This window comes from Nyctereutes procyonoides, unplaced genomic scaffold (assembly GCF_905146905.1).
Source record: "Nyctereutes procyonoides isolate TBG_1078 unplaced genomic scaffold, NYPRO_anot_genome, whole genome shotgun sequence".
Taxonomy (NCBI): domain Eukaryota; kingdom Metazoa; phylum Chordata; class Mammalia; order Carnivora; family Canidae; genus Nyctereutes; species Nyctereutes procyonoides.
In genome coordinates, this window is record NW_026575120.1 from 21,998,001 (window position 1) to 22,018,095 (window position 20,095).

Genomic DNA, 20,095 nt, shown 5'->3' on the forward strand with positions numbered 1-20,095 from the left:
AAATAAACTGACACACAGAGAAATTTAGAAATTTGCCCAATGTTACATAGTTGGTCAGTGATGGGACTAGACTTTGAACCCAAGCAGTCTGCTCCTGGAGTTGGGGTCCTGAATTAGCTCGCTATACTTGTCTCATAAACTGAACTTGGATATTTTTAGTTATTTTTCTGGGTGCCACTCTTGAAAGTTAATTCTTTTAACAAAAATAAAAATTAAAACAAGGGGGCAACCCCGATGGCGCAGCGGTATAGCGCCGCCTGCAGCCCAGGGCGTGATCCTGGAGACCCTGGATCGAGTCTCACGGCAGGCTCTCTGCATGGAGCCTGCTTCTCCCTTTGCCTGTGTCTCTGCCTCTCGTTCTCTCTCTGTGTCTCTATGAATAAATAAATAAAATCTTAAAAAAAATTAAAACGTTAATTTCTTCTCGTATTACTTACATTTCAGATTTCACTCTATGAAATTTGGAAAATACACAAAAGCACAAAGTATACAAGAAAAATAGCTCCTTGTAACCATAGTCTTTTTAGCTGGCCTTGTAGGGCTTGCTGTTACACAAACACAGTAACACCCCTCCTCTCTGGGAGAAAGGGCTATGACCAAGCTCCCCCTGCAGCTCAGCCTCTGACAAGCATCCTTGGGGGACCCTCACTTCTCTCACCTGCCTTCTGCTTGGCTAGGAGCATTAACTGCTGGATCTTGGGAGTCTTCTCATTGCCCTTAACCCAGCCTTGTGGGCCCTTACTGTTCTTCTCTAGAAAGTCATGTTAGCTGCCCACTCTTGTCACTCACAGCTGCCAGAACTGTGGAGGGTCTGAGAGTTTACTATACTTGCGAACTGACAGTCTGCTAGATTTCTGTGTGGTGCTTGTAGACATGAGACTCCTGGATTAGACTCAAGGGACTTCATTACTCAGAACAAGGCAAGCCATGAGCTTCCTGTGTTCCAGCACAATCCCTCCCCACCCCCCCACAGCCTCCTGGGGGCAGTGTGGTTCAGGTGGAGGTTGCTTCTATAGTGAGCTCAGGTCATAGCTGAGGAATCTCAAACTTAGGGGAAACCCATAAATGTGCTGCAAGCAAACCTGCTTGCCCTTTGTTCTGCAGACCTACTTCTGCTTCAGAAAGACACCTGCCTCTGTTTTCCAAGGCTGTTTGCTATCCAGACATCCTTAAAAAGATAGTCCAGGGGCACTTGGGTGTCTCAGTTGTTTAAGCATCTAACTCTTGATTTTGGCTTAGGTTTTGATCACAGAATCATAGGATTGACCCCCATGTTGGGCACCATACTCAGTGGTTAGTCTGCTTGGGATTCTTTCTCTCCCTTTCCCTCTTCCCTTCCCCACTGCATGTGCATGTGCTCTTTCTCTCCCCAAAATAAAAAAATAAATCTTAAAAAAATAGACTGTCCAGAACAAGGGCTGTCCCTGCCTCTCTTTGTGAGATGCACAAAAATGGGAAAGACCCATGGAGCATTGGCTTCCACTGCAGAATAACATATTTGAAGAAAAATACATTTAACTACCAAGAAATATTTTTATTAGAGTATTGGAGGTAGTGTGTAAATCTTATTGTGGATTGATTCCCTAACATTTACTACCATAGTAATGGTTATATATTGCACTTCCTATTACATTGTTACAATTGTTTAATAATTATTACACATATTATTAAAACATTTTCTTGGACAGTGGGCCTCAGATGGTTCCAAGGATCACTACTGGTTAGCTCATATATTAGAACACTTTAAACAGTGTTTAGTGCATATGTCATAACACTTAAGGCATAGGTGTTAGGTGTTTTGGGAACCCTAATACTCCTAAGTATTTGGAGGCAGGCAGGATTTTGGCTTTGGTCAGAGACAGAAAGAGACAAGCTGAAAGGGTATAGTACGTACAAATCAGAGCACCTATTCTTTTTATCCGTTATAAACTTTCCATATAATATTTCATGTGTAGTACTTAGAAAAAAAGACCATTGCTCAAAAAGAGAGAAGGAAGGAAAAAGAAATACCATTTAAAGGTGACAGTCCCGGGTGTCTGGCTGGCTCACTTGGTAGAGTATAAGAGTCTTCATCTCAGGGTTGTGAGTTCAAGCCCCACACTGGGCGTGGAGCCTACTTAAAAGAAAAGAAAGGTGGTGGTCGTGTTTTGGTATCCTAAGTGGTTTGAAAGTTGTGAAGTGCAGGTTTGGAGAGTTCTTCAGGAAAGTTGGAGGGTGTTTTTTAGTAGTATGTTTGGGGACTATTCATATTTCATCTCATTCGAGTCATAATTACTGTTAGCTCTGATGTGTTAAAATTCAACCGTCATTCACTCTGGTCCACCAGCCTCCCTTGCTGTGCAAACACTTAAGCTGTGCTGACTGCACATTTGAGGACATCTTTGGACCTGCCCTGTTGTAACACTGGACAAGTAAGAGCAGGCCTCTCCAACTTGGTGTCATGGCAGGGGGGCGGTGGTGCTGGAGTGTTCCCTGTCCTCTCCATCTAAGGACTGCATGCTGTGATTGAATCAGGAATTAACAAATAATGTTAGGGCAAAATTGAAATAAGCATATGGTTTAGGTCTTTATCACACACTATTTTTAATGGGGAAGGAAAGATTACATGGGACATTTCTTGAGAGGCATGGATTTACTTCTAATTTTGTTTGTTGTATTAGATGTACATTAGTGCATTACAGTATAAAACATCAATGTGAGTCTTTGAATTTAGGTACAGATTCAATCATTTGGTGGTTTTTCAAGAACATGAGAAAGTTGTTTTTTGTTCGTTTGCCTTGTCCATTAGATTTCAAGTTTAGAAGTCTGGCCTCTGGTTTGGCCCTGAGGTCTGAATTTGTTTTATATTGAAAACAAAATTGTGCATAAAGATGGTTTATTATATTTTAGGCACATGAAGTAATGATGGTTTTATCTAGTGTGAAGAAAGAAGTGGTACATAATTGATAGCTTGCACTGCGCCTGTCCTTGGTTTCTGCTGCGGGCATCGCAGGGGGGCGGCCCCTGTCATGATTTGTGCAGCAGGGGGCGCTGGTGGCTGCAGGAGCAGTGGGACACAGTGGGACGCTGGTGGCCACGGTGGGGGGAGGGGTAGCATGCTGGCAGCTGTGGGAGCTGGGGGTGCTGGTGAGAGCGGGAGAGAGAGCGCTGGCAGCTGTGGGGGTGGGAGGGTGGGGGTTCTGCTGGCAGCGGCAGGGCCAGGGGACACTGACTGCTGTGGGAGCAGTGGAGGAGCAGTGGAGGGCTGCTGAGAGCAAAGGAGGGAGCGCTGGCTGCTGCACTGGCAGCTGCAGGGGGGTTCCACTGGTGGCTGCAGGGGTGGGGAGCACAAGGGGCGCTGGCAACTGTGCTGGTGGCTGCGGGAGTGACACTGGCGGCTGGCACTCTGGGAGCCTGGCTGTGTGCATTCCCGGGATCTGGCTCCCATGACTGCTTGGCCTAGGGCCTTAGTCAGCCTCGACCCCCTTGCTTAGAACCAGAGACAAAAATTCATCACCTTGTGTTTTAAAACACAGTCCTGAAATAGGTTTTTATGACACATTTTTTTTGGTTATTTCTTCAAAGCTTAATGGTATTCTACATGATTTTGTAAAACAAAGTCAGTCTAAACATGACACTGTAAAGCTAGTGTTTTTTGTCTTGCTAATAAATATAAATTTCCTCTCTTTTCAAAGAATTTTTATGCTTTCATCTGGATAGAAACCTAATTATCCATGAGGTGAAATAAAAGACTACAGTTCTGTTTCCATTATCTTTTTCAGGGAATCCGAGCTCGAATTTTAGAAACTGTTGTCATGCTTGTCCTTCTCGCACTCCTTATTCTTGGGATAGTGTGGGTAGCCTCTGCACTCATTGACAATGACGCTGCAAGCATGGAGTCTTTGTATGGTAAGCTGGTGTCTCGGGGACACTGAACTAGGGGTGTAATTACACATTCACTTTCCTGAACGTTTGAATAATTCTTTGTGTCCTTTAGTCCTTGTTGTTAATTTACAGAGCTAACAAATCTTCAGACATGTATAAGAAGAGAAATGAGTGTTCATGTGTTTGCTATATTCAGAACAAGCAAGCTGCTTTTAAGATTTTTGTTAATTGGTTTCTGTTCTTAAAAATTCCATGGAGACCTTTTTCTCTCTCTCCAAACAGGTTTTACAAAAGGGTTATTTCCTTTTCTTCTATTTTAGATCTTTTTGTACAATTTAGAAATTATATGGTTTAGTAGACCCAGACAATTATGATGTTTATCATACATTAATTTATAGTCAACTTATATCTTAATGTACAATATTTTGGATTTACTAACCTATATTTATAAATTTCTTTATAGATCTCTGGGAGTTCTACCTACCCTATTTATATTCCTGTATATCTCTGATGGGATGTTTGTTACTTCTCTGTAAGTATTTTTCTGGCTCAACATTGATGGGAAAGTGGAGTTCTTTGTTCTAGAAAATAATAGTGAGATTTCCCGATGAGATTACTTAATAGCTTGGAGACGTTTCTGAAGTCCCTTAACTTTTTTTATGTTAAGATAAATTTTTTGATAAGCTGGAACCATGAAATAAAACACGTGTGTTTTCTTTAAGGAAAGCCTCTCTTGTAAAGAGAGACACACATGTGCATGCACATGCACACGCACACACAGGCCCACACCCACTGCAGCATTAAATTCTACTTTTGAGGATTCTTAACAGTTGGTTAAACATTACGTTCAGCTTCGGTGATGATCTCAGGGTCCTGAGATGGAGCCCCGCATTGGGCTCCCTGCTCAGTGGGGAATGTGCTTCTCCCCCCTCTCTCTCTGCCCGTCTCCCCATTCATGGGCACAAACTCTCTCCAAATAAATAAATAAAATCTTTAAAAAAAAAAAAAGAAAAAAATTTTAAAAAAAGATTCTACTTTTGAATGGTAACATAGAATTCTGGTGGTGAATTTGTGGCCTTTATTTAAAATTTGTTCACTTTTACTTGAGGCATTACAACATATCTCAGGGATATCTATCTATCTATCTATCTATCTATCTATCTATCTATCTTTAAGGATTTTATTTATTCATGAGAGACAGAGAGAGAGAGAGAAAGAGAGGGAGAGGCAGAGACACAGGCAGAGAGAGAAGCAGGCTCCATGAGGAGAGCCCGATGTGGGACTTGATCCTGGGACTCTAGGACCATGCCCTGGGCCAAAGGCAGGCACTAAACTGCTGAGCCATCCAGGGATCTCCTTCTCAGGGATATTTATAAGTAGATAAATGTAGTTAAGAGGAATTAAGATAATAGTTGCCTGGTTCTTAATTCCATTAGCACTTGAAATTTAATCTGCTCTTTAGTTGGTTTTAATTTCTTTTAAGTGAAAATATTTATTATTCAGCTGCTAGAGTATTGCATGTCCTAAGCCTTCTTCAATCTTGATATATCTTTTATCCTCCACATGCTACCCCCTCTAGCTTCTTTATTGATGAGTTGAAGAGTCCTTTGACAAAAAACTGAGAGAATATAAATTTGAGACAAAAGTTTTCTTAAAATGATAATCTTTGAGTCTGTTCTATATTTTTGGACTAGCAATTTTTCAGCCTCCTCTCTGTGATCTCTCCTGTAGTATGTACCCCTGTGGGCCTTTCCCGCATGTTCACAGTGATGGGTCAGTTGCTGGTGAAGCCAACAGTAAGTGTGTCATCTTGTTAAATAAATGTGTTTACATTTGAAGATCTTTTAAGTTGGGAATTAGCAATCAAAAACATGAGAATATTTCTGTGGGCTTGTGACTTTGTTGTTGCTTTTTTCTTAATCTTTTTCATCTTTGGAAACCAAATTTGTTTTTCTTTTAGAATATTAATTATAGACACTCAGGTAGAAATTCCTCTAGCATATTTTAAGACAAAATTTACAAATACTTAGATATTTTAGGTGTTTGTTATCTTGTATCAGTAGTGACTCTGTTATGTTTCAGAATTTACCAGATTTATGACTTATGAAGCAGTTATGTCTTATGTTATATTTTGATTATACTTTTCACTTTAATCTCAGAGTTACTATATATTCACTTTTTTTTTTTAAAGACTTTATTTATTCATGAGAGACACACACAGAGAGAGAGAGAGAGAGACAGAGACCAGGCAGAGGGAGAAGTAGACTCCATGTAGGGAGACCAACATAGGACTCGATCCTGGGTCTCCAGGATCACATCCTGGGCTGAAGGCAGCGCTAAACCGCTGAGCCACCCAGGATGCCCTATATTCACTTTTAACTGATTTTCTTTCTTTCTTTCTTTCTTTCTTTCTTTCTTTTCTTTCTTTCTTTCTTTCTTTCTTTCTTTCTTTCTTTCTTTTAAGATTTTATTCATTTATTCATGAGAGATACAGAGGGAGAGGGAGAGGGAGAGGGAGAGAGAGAGAGAGAGAGAGAGAGAGAGAGAGAGAGAGAGGCACAGACACAGGCAGAGGGAGAAGCAGCCTCCACGCAGGGAGCCTGATATGGGACAGATCCTGGGTCTCCAGGATCATGCCCTGGGGCAAAGGTGGTGCTAGACCACTGAGCCACCGAGGCTGCCCTTTAAATGATTTTCAATTGGTAGTAATTCTAATGATTTGTCCCTAATTTGTTTGGTTTCTAGCTATTTTGCCAAGTATTATCACATGAGAATAATTCTTAGCTGCATTAAAGGAACTTGCCATTTAAATTATTTTCATGGATCCTCATTGCCTGCAAACTCAGTTCTGCATGACTCACAACCTTTCCCTAGTCCACTGACCTCTGGCCTCTGCATCTGCATCCTTGACTCTCATTCCACACTCAGCAGCTGATGGGCTGTCTGCTTTCACTTTCTAGATGTGTCTGGGGCTTTCTCCCCTCAATGCCCCCAGCCTGCTCCAGTCCCCCTGACAGCCTCCTCATGGCTTGGTTCTCATGTCAGCTGTTCTCACTGCCTATCTTTGAATTTTGCCTCACCTTTTCTTTAAGTTGTAATAATCAAGCTCCTTTCTCACATTCTCCTTTGTTTGAATTTCACTAGTAGTACCTATTAAATTGTTTTTAGTTATATGTTTGTCTTTCCTATGGGGTAATTAGTCAAGGAACAATTTGGGGAAATATTGTAGTAGATATTCTTTTAGTAATTCTTGCTTAATTTTGAAACATTTAAAAAATAAATGACAAATCTCATCATATCTTTTAAAAAATAAAATTGGATTATTTAACTTGCTACCTAAATGTATATACACTCAAATAAAACATGCTATCAAATCTTGAAATTCACTTCCATCTTGGAGAAGTTTTATAACACTGCATTCTTAATTTCTTCCTGATTCTCTGGGGGAGCTTTTTTGGGAGACTCTTTTCTCTGTTTCCATTTCCTGGCCCCCCAAAATAGGCAAATGTTCAAAGTTCTGTCCTTGGTCTACAGTTACTCTGCTCTAGTCTCCTGACCACCTCTGCCACTTTCACGGCACTTCAAAATGTATAACTCGAGGGAGCAGAAGACACTGGAAACAAACTATACTCTGTTGTCAGTGCTGTACCTGCAGACCCTGTGGAGCTGAAAGCTCAGCCTATAGAAAACAAAACCACTGACTTAGTGACCTTCCCAAGGCTGAGCTTTCTCCCAAACTTGTCTCTTATTAACATTATTCTCAAAACTTTAATTATCTTCACCTCTTTTCTTGTTCCTAACACCCAGTATTTTTTTAAAAAAAGATTTTTTTTATTTATTCATGATAGAGAGGCAGAGACACAGGCAGAGGGAGAAGCAGGCTCCATGCAAGGAGCCTGACGTGGGACTTGATCCTGGGTCTCCAGGATCATACCCTGGGCTGAAGGCAGTGCTAAACCACTGGACCATTGGGGCTGCCCCCCCAACACCCAGTATTAATGGTATTCAGTCAGTCTAGGCTCTATGCTTGTGATAAGTGCTGTATTTTACACACATTTAATTTAATCCTGTTAACAAACCTATGAGTTAGGCGGTAGTCTTATTTTATGGATGAATTATCTGCATTTCGGGGAGATTAAGTTGCTCATACAAGATTACAGGTCAGTGAAGATGGGGCCGAATTTGAACCCAGAAGCTGATTTCAGACCCTGGGCTCTGGCCCGTTGTTCTGCTCTGCCATAAGCTCCAGGGTACTCAAACCACCTTATTGCTGAATGTACTTTGTACCTTTTCACCTGTGTTTTGCTTATAGTTTTTTCTGACCCAAATGCCTTTCCCCTTTTCACTAAATTAGCTATAAGCTAACAGGCTACTATTAACAAAAACACTTGCCAAAACTTTTCTTCCTACCTAGAAGTTGGGAATCTTTCTTCCTCTGAACTTTTGTAAAATTTTATTTTTGCTTCAGTCATGAGTTATTTTAATCTTAAAATTATTTTTTTGGGTTCGTTCTGTCTCCTGGACACTAGTATATGAGCTGAGTCCAAGGACTATGTTTGACTCACATTTAGGTCCCCATCGGCTCAGAGTGGCTAAGAATGTAGGCTTCACAAGGCAGATAACTTTTCTTTGCCAAACCCTTGTAAGAAGCATGTTATAAGATGGGGATGATAGCAGTCTGTTTTTCATTGGATTGTTGTAGAATCAAAGGGATGAGGCACATAGCATTTAACACAAAATCTGTGTGCCACTCAATGTAACTTACATGGAGACAGACCCATGATAGTGAATGGACAGTTTGCATCGTAAGGGGAAATCTTTTTGTATGGGCTAGATCTTAAAAAAGTAAAAACTGAATTGTGATCCAAACAGTAGAAAGTGATGAGAACATTGATGGGAAGGAGAGTTGGTATCATGGCCCCTGTGTGCCTTAGGCTCAGAGCCTGGTGATTGATTAGTGGTTCTTGTTTGTTACTAGTGTTGTGTGGCATGGTAGTGAGTGGGTATACACAAGTATATTTCTCTAGGGTTTTATCTACAAAATGAATTTATAACACCAGTATTCATAATTTGCAGAAAATTTTTAGTATGTATGGATGATGTAAGTGGAAAGTATCGCATTGTAGTTATTGAGTTTATTGTTCTCTTGTGTTAAATATTATGTAGGTAAATATAAATGAGAAGCCAATGTTGGACAGAGTGATCTATTCCTTCTTGCTCTAAAATATTGGCTTGGGTGTAAGAGATATTATTATTAGCCTTTTGGATGTTGAGAATTCAGACATTTATTTGTCATTGAGAGCTGCAGTGTTCTTTAATCCTTAAATTTAAATATATGTGAATTTTCTAATAGGCAACTTTTTATGTGTTTAGTTATATGCTAAAATAATTTTCCTTAACTTACAAATAGAATAGTTTGAGTATTTTTATTTTAAATTTGTAATAATTTTGAGTGATTATCTAAATCATAGGCCAAATAGCCTAAGTATTCTCATAAGCACTAGTTTTGTAATGTTGCATTAGTCAATGGTTTGATCTTTGAATTTAGATTCTTGAAGACCTGGATGAGCAAATTTATATTATTACCCTAGAGGAGGAAGCCCTCCAGAGACGACTAAATGGTACGTATGTATTCCATAGTTAAAGCTCAATAAAAATTATTCAATTACAAAAAAGACAGCTAATTGAGGGGGAAAATTACAAGCCTCTTAGGACATTGTGCCAAGGCGCCAGGTCAAGATTTAAGAGTAACATGTGAATGTCTTAGGTGAGGACAGTTTTGCTGAAGACTAGCGGCATTGCAGTCCAGTTCCTGTCTTTCCCTAGCTGAGATTAGCTGTAATCTAGCAAGGCCAGTTGACTTCTGAGGCACTGGCCATTAAGGTACACCTCTACTACCAAGACCTAATGTATTTTAAGCACGATGACTTAGGCACTGAGGTTTTGCAGATTTGCATGTTTTCTTAGTCACTTTAATATCCCTACTTCATTTCTTTCCTTTTGAAATCTTTAAGGCCAAAAGTAGTATGTCTCTTTGCTACTAGGTGCCAAAATTGACAGTCTTAGTTATGCTTAGGAGCTCTGTTGTTATTTAGGAATGCTATTCATTATCCGCTGTTGATAACCAAGGAAGTATGTCAAAGATTTTAAAGTTTAATTTTTATTTACTCATCCTTTTTGGCTTCAAATGAAGAACCAGTGAAAAAAGTAATAATGACGTAGTTTAACAGGGAAATAATAGTTTGGGTAAATTTTCTTTTTATTTTACTTAAATGCTTTTCATTCTGTACTCTTTTCCTGCAAAATTTTTTTTCCTTTAATGTTGAAAATCAACCCAAGATCAGACTATTAATTGCTAACTGTATTTCAGGGTTGTAATTAAAGAGTAGGTATAAAATGGAAGGTTACTTTAAATATGAAATAGGAAGAAATATACCTACTTTCTTCAGTTACAATTAGCGAATTTAAATCATCAACGCAAAAGTGTTGCTAACATTTAGACCTTTATTCTTAGATCAAAGAATTTCAGATTTTATCTAATATAGAGAATTCTTGGCAATAATACTGTATACTTTGATACCACTAACATTTAGAACTAAATGTATCTTTTATTCTTTAATGCTATTAAAGCTATTTTTATATTTTATTTCAGAGTTACAACTTTACGTGATACTGTCAGTTTCATAAAATTTCATTAAAGTAGTGAATATCATAATAAATCTGTCTTACTTAGGTAATCATGCTAATATGTGATAAATATGCCTGAACTGTCACACTACTGCCTACAGTACACAGTTATGTTTCAGCCTGAGGTCTTTCTGTCTTACAGATCAGGGAGACTTGAGATCTAGGAAGGGTAAAAGATAGTGCCTGATGGTGGCACCTGGGTGGCTCAGTCAGTTAAGCATCCAACTTTTGATGCTTAGGTCTTGATCTCAGGGTTGTGGGTTTGGGACCCACATTGGGCTTTGTGCTGAATGTGGAGCCTACTTAAAAAAAAAAAAAAGTGTTCCATGAATTAAAGAGTTTGAATTAAGTCAAAATAACACCAAGCCCAAAATACAGTCTTTTTCACTTTTCACTTCAAGAAAAAGTCCCTCCAGAATCTTTCAAGATCCTCTGGCTCCTCAAATTCAAAAGTGGATTAGTATGTCTAAAGAAATTCAAAAAGAAGTCATTGCCAGAAGTCTAGATGTATTACAAAGTGAAGCCAAATCCAAATAAACAAAATACTTTGACTAGCACAGAAATATAATTTGGAGAGGACTAAGTATGATATGATAGCTAATGCTAAGTATCATTGTTTTCTACCATTTTGGTAAGCTATGCACTGCTTCTGATTATTCTGTTGGTAGGTAGTTAGTCTTTCTGTTGATGGCTCTTTAATGATATGTTGGGATAGTTGCTGTAGTTTTGTTATTTACTATTTGTTAGCACTGTAGACTGCTTCAGGTGGAAAACAACAGGCTTGCAACATAAAAGGTTCTATAGCAAAATGGGCACATAGAGTAATATGGATTAAAATCATAAGCTTGAGTAGAGTATATCAATAAGTGCAGGGGAAAGAAAACAAGGTTATAACAAACCCAGTATTTTATGATTTGCTATTTTTAAAGAAAGTATACCCCATATGTGGGGTATCTGGGTGGCTCAGTTGGTTAAGTGTCCCACTCTTGATCTCAGGGTCATGAGTTCAAGCCCCATGTTGGGCTCCACACTGGGCATGGGAGCCTACTTAAAAAAAAAGGTATAGATCATAGAAGGTAGGTTGTGGAAATCATCCCTACTTTTTAAATTTAATCTAGTATCATATGAAATGTATTTTGTTGTAGCAGTTATTTTGTATTTTAAATTATTTTTAAAAAGTAAATTAAAATATTTTTTATTGTGTGCTATTTTTTTAAAAAAATATTTTATTTAAGAGAGAGAGAGAGCTAGAGAAAGTGAGTGCATGAGTGGGAGGCAGGGGCAGAGGGAGAAGCAGAATTTCCCTTGAGCAGGTAGCTGGATGTGGGGCTCAATCCCAGGACCCTGGGATCATGACCTGAGTCAGAGACACTTAACTGACTGAGCCACCAAGGTGCCCTATATGCTGGGCTATTGAATTGCAGAATAATAATAAAAGATTAAAAAAATGTTACAGCAGTGATTTACCCCAGAATTCATGATAGTGTTTTGCTAGTGGCCATTGAGCGTGCTTTCTTGGTCTGTGTGGGAATGTGTGATGCACATCACAGGAATTTTTGGGACATCTGTATGGTTTGCTTTGAGCTCAGCTTCATGGTCATCTGAAAAAACATAACATTTTTTTCCTGGAAGATCTATAACTTGTTGTGGTAGATATTATTGGAGTTGAATTTTCATGCATGGTTTTTAAAGTATCAGTATAGTTTTTTGATGGAATACTTGCCTGTGACTTCTCCATTGTTCCTATTTATCATTTGCTGGTGCTAGTTTTGTTCTTAATATTATTATTCAGAAAATATGTTAATAAAATAAACATATTTTATTTTATGCCATGTCCTATTATAATGTAAATCAGTGTTCTAAAGAAGCCATCCTGTTAGTGGTCTGCTCTGCTTTTTCTTTTCCTTTTCTGTTTACTACTCATCTTCTTCTAAGCACCAGACCTTGAGCAAATGAATTTAGATTCTGAATCTTAAGATCATAGTTGACTGAAGAAGAGAAAAAGAAGGGTAAGAATCTATAAGATTTTATCCAGAACTGAAATACTTGAAAAACAAAGAAATAGGTGGTAGGAGTTGTATGTATTCCTGGAGCAGGAGGAAGCCCCAGATCTCTAGCCATCTGGTCCATACAGCCTTCCCCAGTGTCCACATCACCATGGCAGGAGTGAGGAGCTACCCCAGGACTCAGGACTGTCCTTGAAAGGCTTCTTCTCCTTGAGTCTCCAGGACACAGCCTTACTTTGCTGTCTGCCTTGAGGCCAGGAGGAATGGTGCATGCATTCTGGCCTTCCTCCTTTCTGATAGTCAACATAAGGAGCCTCTAATGTCCAGGACCCTAGTGTCTCAGACTATCTCCTACTTCTCTCTACTTGCATTTCTGACCTTATTTCCCACTGTCCCTGAGCTCCTGAAACTGCTTATACCATGTGGAACCATGTAGATCGAAGAGCTACTGGGTCACAGCAGCAGAGCCACTTGGATCCTCAGTCTCCTCCCTCTTGCTAGAAGAAACTTGGCCCTCCCAGCACGAGCTGCTTCTTAGTCCCTCTCAGGTGGTAACTCTGTTCTTTCCCACATCCTTCACTTCACTCATCCAGGAATTTGGACAGGTGTCCTCTCGTTCTCTTCTGCTGCTTTCACACACTTTGAATCTCATGTCATTAGATTGTGACCTGATTACTTCTCCCTTTTCCCTTCACTCCTCTCCTTTCAGACAGTTCCTTTTCCATCCTTAAGGTTTTGGTTCTTGTTCATGATTGTGCTTTTTGCCATTACACTGGTCACGACTAGTGATTTCAGTGTCGTGGATGACGTGGATGACCTTTCCAGCCTGCTTGGCCATCCATAGACCTCTCTTAATGGTCTCTCTCAGCTACTTACTGCCTCGGGCCACAGCACAGACCTGACATGAGCAGTGACAAGTTCTTGTGCAATCTCACCACTAGTCACCCTGTTCACTGCCTGTGGTGTACCATGTCCTACAGTGCTTCATGCCCCCTATCCATCTTAATAGCTTCTTACTGTCTTTTTTCCTTCACTTCTTTCAGACCCTTGCTGCCTCACACAGTTTAAATTCCTGGGCCATGGTTTGTCTCAGTGCCCTGCTCTCCCACTTCCCTTTCCCTCTCTCTGCTTGGCCAAACTCTAGCCTTAGTCGTAGCCAGCTTTTCATGTTCTCAGCATGCACGCCTGTTCAGCTGACTAACTGTAACACCTGCCTGGCCTTTCTTTAAATATATGACCACTAGCTTAAACATACTTTACATTCTCCTGGATGACTTTTTTTTTTTTTTTGGATGACTGTTTTATGTCTTCTCTCAAGACTTCTTCACCATCAGTCTCAGCTGAAGACCTTGCTTCCTCTTTTCTTGAGAAAATAGAAGCAAGCATGCCAAAATGTTGACACAAATCATATTGATTCATCTACCTGCAACTCCCCCTGCACATGCTGCCTTTCTCCTGATCCTATGGCTAGGCTGTCCATGCTTCTGGCAAAGCTCAGCCCTCCCCTCATGCACTGGATTCAGTCCCTTCTCCCTGATTCAAGGATATACCTATGGCCATTCTACTATTTCTCTGACATAACCAGTCTTTCCCCAACTGGATGATTTCCTTCAGCATAGAGATATGCTATAATTTTTCTAGTAGAATGAACAAATGGAAGGAAGGAAGGCAAGAAAGAAGGAAAGAAGGAAGGAAGGAAATGAAATCAAACTGTCTTGACCTCCTGTGCCTTCTGCCTCACCACTTTATTGCTTTGCTGGTCTTTGTAGCAGAACTTGTAGGGTTGTAAACTCATTGGTTTCATTTCTGTGCTCCACAGTTGTTTTTGTAGCCACTCTTGCCTCCACGCTATAACTGACATGCTGTTATCAAGTTGCCCAGTGACTTCAGAGTACTCATCCACACTCCTCATTCCACTTGGTTATCCATTCACCATACTTTCCTTGTTCTTTTACTGATGAGCTACTGCTTCTCAAAAAACTGCTGGTTTTTCTCTGTGTCCATAGCTTCTTCACAGTGGCATGCCTCATGCATCAGTCCTTAAACTGTTCTCATGTTTGTTTACCTGTATTCTTTTGGTTATCTTAATCTGGTCTTATGGCTTTAAATACCATCTATATGCTGCTGACCTTTCCTCTGACCTCTTCATCCATCTAATAGACAATCCTACTTGGATGCCTGATAGACATCTGAAACATGTCTTCTCCAAAATCAGCTAAAGAAAAAATAAAAATAAAAAAAATAAACAAAATCAGCTAAAGATTTTATTCCCCATTTCTGCTTCTGTTATAGCCGACCTGTCTTTATAGATGGCAAATCCATTTTTTTAGATGCTCAGGCCAATTCCTCAGAGTCTTGTTCTCTTAACTCCCATATGGAATCCTTTAGCAAAGCTGTTGGCTCTAGCTTCAAAGTATCTGCTTGCATGTCACCACCTTGGTTTGAGTAACAATCACCTCTTGGTTAGAATTTTACAGTAGCTTCCTAATTAGCCTCCATGGGTCTATCTTTGGCCTTATGAGTCAGATCTTCTCACTTATTTGCACACAGATCTTTAGTGGTGTCCTTTTTCAATCTGAATAAAGGTAGTTTTTGCAGTGGTTCCCTTTCAGCCCCCCATGTACCCTCTGACTTCCTTTATTGCAAACTTCTTGCTTTTCAACCCTGGCCAGTTGCCTCTTATCCCGGGCATTGTAATGTGTTTCCCTTCTGCCTCCTGTCTTCCAGGTCTTTACCTAAAGATCCCCTTCTCAGTGGGCTTTTCCACATTGAGGCCTTGTGGATATGATTAATATTGCTAAGCTCCACCTCTGCCCTGGCACTTCTTTCCCTCTTTCCTGCCTTATGTTTTCCTGTAACACTTTCACCTTGTGACCCACTGTTTTACTTTTTATATGTTGCCAGTTTCTCCATAGTAGAACAGGAACTGTATAGGCAAGGATTTTTGTTCATTTTCTTCCTTTCTGTATTCCTGATCCCACCATCCCCAGCCATATAGTGGGTTGGTAGTAAATACTTGTTGCATGAGTGAATGAATAGATGAAAAACATTGCATGATGGAGAGTTGCCATTTTACCAAAAGAAGTGAAGAAGGAAGAAGAAATAAAATTTGGTGATAGGATAAAAGAATTACATGGAGACAACATTTAGGAAGGCCCACAGTAGAGACCTCTGAAGACAAGCCAAGATTGTGGGGCTGGAGGACCTTATGCCCTGGAGTGTTAGTAAAGAAGCAGAGATAAGGTGATTTCCCTTAGTGTGAAGCCATGAAATACGAGCAATCAAAATCCATTTCTACTTCAAGACCCTAGAAGAGTAGCCCAACAGAAAGTCCCATTACATTAATTGTGGTAGAAAATCTTTTGTAATTCCTACCCAGGATTAAGAGGATGCATATATCATTAGCATGTTTAAATGTTTAAGTAATGCAACAGCATTAATTGAAATAATTAGCTTTCGTGTGTATATAGCCTATGGGTGTACTGGGTAACTTTAGAAGTACCATAATGAATAGGAATTATTTTTTATTGTTTAAGTTCAAAACCTTGACAGTTCTTTTAATGTAATTTATTTAAAAATATTGTAGACTTTGAACTTAATGATTCAATTCAATTTTGTTAGGTACTATTTTCATCTTCATGATAAAAAGTTAGTGTATCACTTTTGGTAGTAATTACTTTCCTGCTTGATTTTGATCTTCCTTTAAAAGCCTTTTTCATTGAAGCTTGTATTCTTTATTCTTAAGAGCACAGAAAATATACTTGTTTCATTTTTGTGGTGTGTCAAGTTGCAGTACCTTTGTATTCTGAAAAATAGGATTGAAAAAAAAATAACTCATTCGATCTTTTTATGGAACTTAGTTACCTGTCAGAAGCGATTGGTCACCATCAGTCTTGGAACCTTGCTTATTGTCACTGAGTTGAGTTTGCCAGGCAGTTTTATGATGATGCCAAGGTTTATGGTGGTATTTACACTTGGTTTAGAGTAGTTGCATCCTGTTAGAGGCATTTTTTATCATCACTGTCAGAACAGTTTGCTGATGTGGTCATTACTTATCTGAAGCCTTTCAGGTAACACCCTTAATATTGTAAGGAAGCTTCTATCCCAATCTTATCTTATGTTGTCTACATACTTTCATCTTGACTTTCTCTAGCTATTCTTCTATAGCCTAGCAGTGGTTATTCCATGAATACGATCTACTGTTGGTTATATCACTGAAGTTGAGAATATTGCAAATGTATCAGTCCCTGGGCCACTTTGAGCATAGCATGATGAGCTTAGGCTGGCTGAAGATGATCAAGTGTCAGCTCTCATCAACAACATATATAGCAAAAATTGTTGACACTCAGTGACCCCCTTTTGGACAATACTATGTTAGAAGAAAGTGTTTAGTAATATCTTGACTTCCTGAGCTAACAAGAAAGAATATTAACTCTACTGGTGAAACTAATTAAATTTTTTTTTCCCAGTAAGATAACCAGCATTTGGATCCTAACATCTCAAACAGTGAGAGATGCCTTGTTAACTATTTATTCAGCTTCTTGGGCCATATAATCACTTTCTTGACTATAAATTGTGGCCCAAACAAATGATATGTTGCAAGATGAAATGAAGTGACTGAAGAGATATAAGATTATATATATCAGTGATGAGGAATAGTTTGGAGTAACTGTAGAATTACTTAAGAGTCAAGTACCATATATTTTCTATAAATGATATGATATAAATGATCTAAATTTTTTAGCAGAAGATAAAATTTAATATACATGAGCTGTTTATTCAACCATAACCTATTTGTTTTTTTTTTTAACCATAACCTATTTGGATGATAGTATTCCTGATAGTACCATATATAAATAAGTTTAAAAAATAATCAGATTTACCAATAGCTTATATCTAAGGTGAAAAAAAAGCCAAACAATTAATTATATATAGCTTTTTCTAAAAAATACTGTATCTTATTTATTTGAGAGAGAGAGAGAGAGAGAGAATGAGCTCGGGGAGGGGCAGAAGGACAAGCAGACTCCCTGCGGAGCCTGACTTGGGGCTCAATCCCAGGACCCCCAGATTGTGACCTGAGGTGAGGCCAGAGGCTTAACCAACTGAGCTCCAGGCTCCCTGGTACATAGCTTTTTATAATGTTCTTAAAGCTAATTGTTTAGTATTTTCTGTCTTGCTTGTGGTTATTTATAATGAAAATGTATTTGAATTTTGATTTTCAAATTGTGTTCAATAAAAAAAAACAAATTGTGTTTAATATCAAGAGTCTTATATTACTTGATTTCTGTACTTAGCTATATTTTGTGGATATGTCACTAGTAAATAGAAACTAATACTTTAACAAATATTAGCATTACAAATGGAATAGAAATAGTGTGTTTGAATGTATAGATTGTCCATCTCTTCTGTAGAAAATAACAGAGTTTGTTGATGTTGAGATAGATGCTTTAGAGATTTGAATGTCTAGGCTTCAGTTTTCAAAAACTTTCTGGGGGGTCTGCCTCATCTGCAGTAGCTGTGTGCTGAACAGTAATTGGTGTTTGCTTAGAGGATGGAGACACTACGAAATTTTAGGAGTCTTGGGCTTTAAACAAATTATCTAAGTGATTAGAAATAATTAAAAGTACTTGAGGGACCTTATAGTGTATTGATAGAGATCACATTGGTCAATTTAATATACTAAGCATAATCAAAGTTTTAAAGTGTTAAGCAACAGATTTTCTAATCAACTTTTTTTGGCTATATGCTAAATTAAAAAGTTAAATGAAAAACTAGTCCGTTTATACCAGAGGTATCTACTTCTAAATAGTATTTATTATGAGACTTAGTTTAGGACACTAAATTGTTTAGGGAGATTTATTGCTTCATGTTATTTGAATTGTTTACATATCAACATAGAGATTTATATTTATTTTTAAAAATGTATTACATATTTTAAATTAAATAATTAGTATCTGCCCTTTAACATATGAATGTCCGTTAAAGTTGTCATATATTAAGGCTTAGTTATTGAAGAAATGCTAGGCTTTGGGAAATTTTGTTATCTTGGAAGCAAAATATTTTTAATACCACACTAGTTTTTCAGCTTAAGAATAAAGCCGGGAAAAGTTGCCTTCAGCTATTAGTTTTCCTGAATCCAAAGAGACGGGTGGGGCAGGATCAAAAATACTTACTTGATCAAAGTTATTGGCTCTGAAGGTATTCTTACCTGTGTAAGGAAGATGAAAGGTGTTGTTTTTATTGCACGCTAGTAACAGTGTAATTTTGAACTAATTGGTGTTGAACTGCCAATCACCTAGGGGAATGCAAATAGATACTCTTCTAATTTCCTTTGAGGTAGTGAAATCTTGTGTCGAGGCTGGAAGAAAAACAGAATAATACCGTTAAATTGACCTTAAATGAGCTGCTTTGTGGTTTTCTTGGAGAATCCCTTTTTATTTTTCATGACTAGTCCAGACAGGTTTTGTCTACCAATTTGACTTATTGACTAGACAATGCTGACATGGAACATGTTAGATTCATTTTGAAATAAAGTAAGGATAATACAATTGTTCAGGATATTTTGATGATTTTTTCTAGTGCAACTTAAATTCACATCACATTCCAATGTGTGTTTCAGTGTGTCTTGATTCCTTACAATAGCCATTGTTCCTTCTGGTCATATATAATGGAAAATTCTGCCTAAACAAGCTTGTTCTTCTCACTTAAGTAATGATACATATATATAATAAAGGATGATAATGTCTTTGAAAATTGTTATTCTGGGTAAATCTAGTCATTTAATGAAAGCATACTTGTTTGGAGATAATGAGAATGTATTTTTAGTTTTTGTATGCAAGTAAATCAGCATTAACTGTCTATTGTGAACCTAGCATTGTGTCACCTGAAAAAAAAAAAAAGCACAGCATTTCAGAAATAGTACTGAATTCCCTTATTGCATTAGCACCCCTGCCATCTTGCACTTCGGGCCTGAATCCTTTGTTTTCTTTCTACCTTTGAGGAAGGAGTGCTGTCCCAGAGCACTGACGCTTCTTCCTGAATCATTGTTTCTGGCCAGTTCATCCCCAGGCCCCCAAAACAGAAATTACTGGGACCTCATAATGGTTTGTCATTGTTTGAAGGACTCTCTGACCTGATTCAGTGTGAAGAGAACAGAACAGTGCGTAAAGAAAAATGATCACTCAAGGCTGAGTGATGAAGATTAAGATGAGAATCTAGAACAATGATTCCCACTGAGGTTAAAATTTAATGGAGAGACAAATAAGAATTTGTACTTAGACCCAAAAAGTAACAGTAAGACTTTTAAGGAAACATAATGAGAGAAGAAAAAGACCACCTACAATGTGAAAAAAAAATTAAAAATTCAGTAGACAAAAGATGAAATAGTCCTTGTGGTAGGCAGAATAGTGACCCTGCAGAAGTATCCATGTCTTAATCACCCTGATCCTAAAAACATGTCCCCTACATGGCAAAAGGGACTTTGTAAGGTAATTAGGTGAAAGGTCTCAAGATCATCCTAGATGATCTGGTGGGCCCAG

General features: G+C 38.5%; 1 protein-coding gene across 8 annotated transcripts in view; it reads left to right on the forward strand.

The window, feature by feature from the left end:
- Positions 1-20,095, forward strand: part of LMBR1 (limb development membrane protein 1) — a 151,273-nt gene that overhangs the window by 86,024 nt on the left and 45,154 nt on the right. For all 8 annotated transcript variants that reach the window (XM_055334955.1, XM_055334954.1, XM_055334958.1 and 5 more), the window contains 4 exons: positions 3,762-3,888; positions 4,328-4,396; positions 5,596-5,660; positions 9,413-9,485. In XM_055334955.1, coding sequence (XP_055190930.1) covers positions 3,762-3,888; positions 4,328-4,396; positions 5,596-5,660; positions 9,413-9,485 — 334 coding nt within the window. The remainder of the gene's footprint in view (positions 1-3,761; positions 3,889-4,327; positions 4,397-5,595; positions 5,661-9,412; positions 9,486-20,095) is intronic.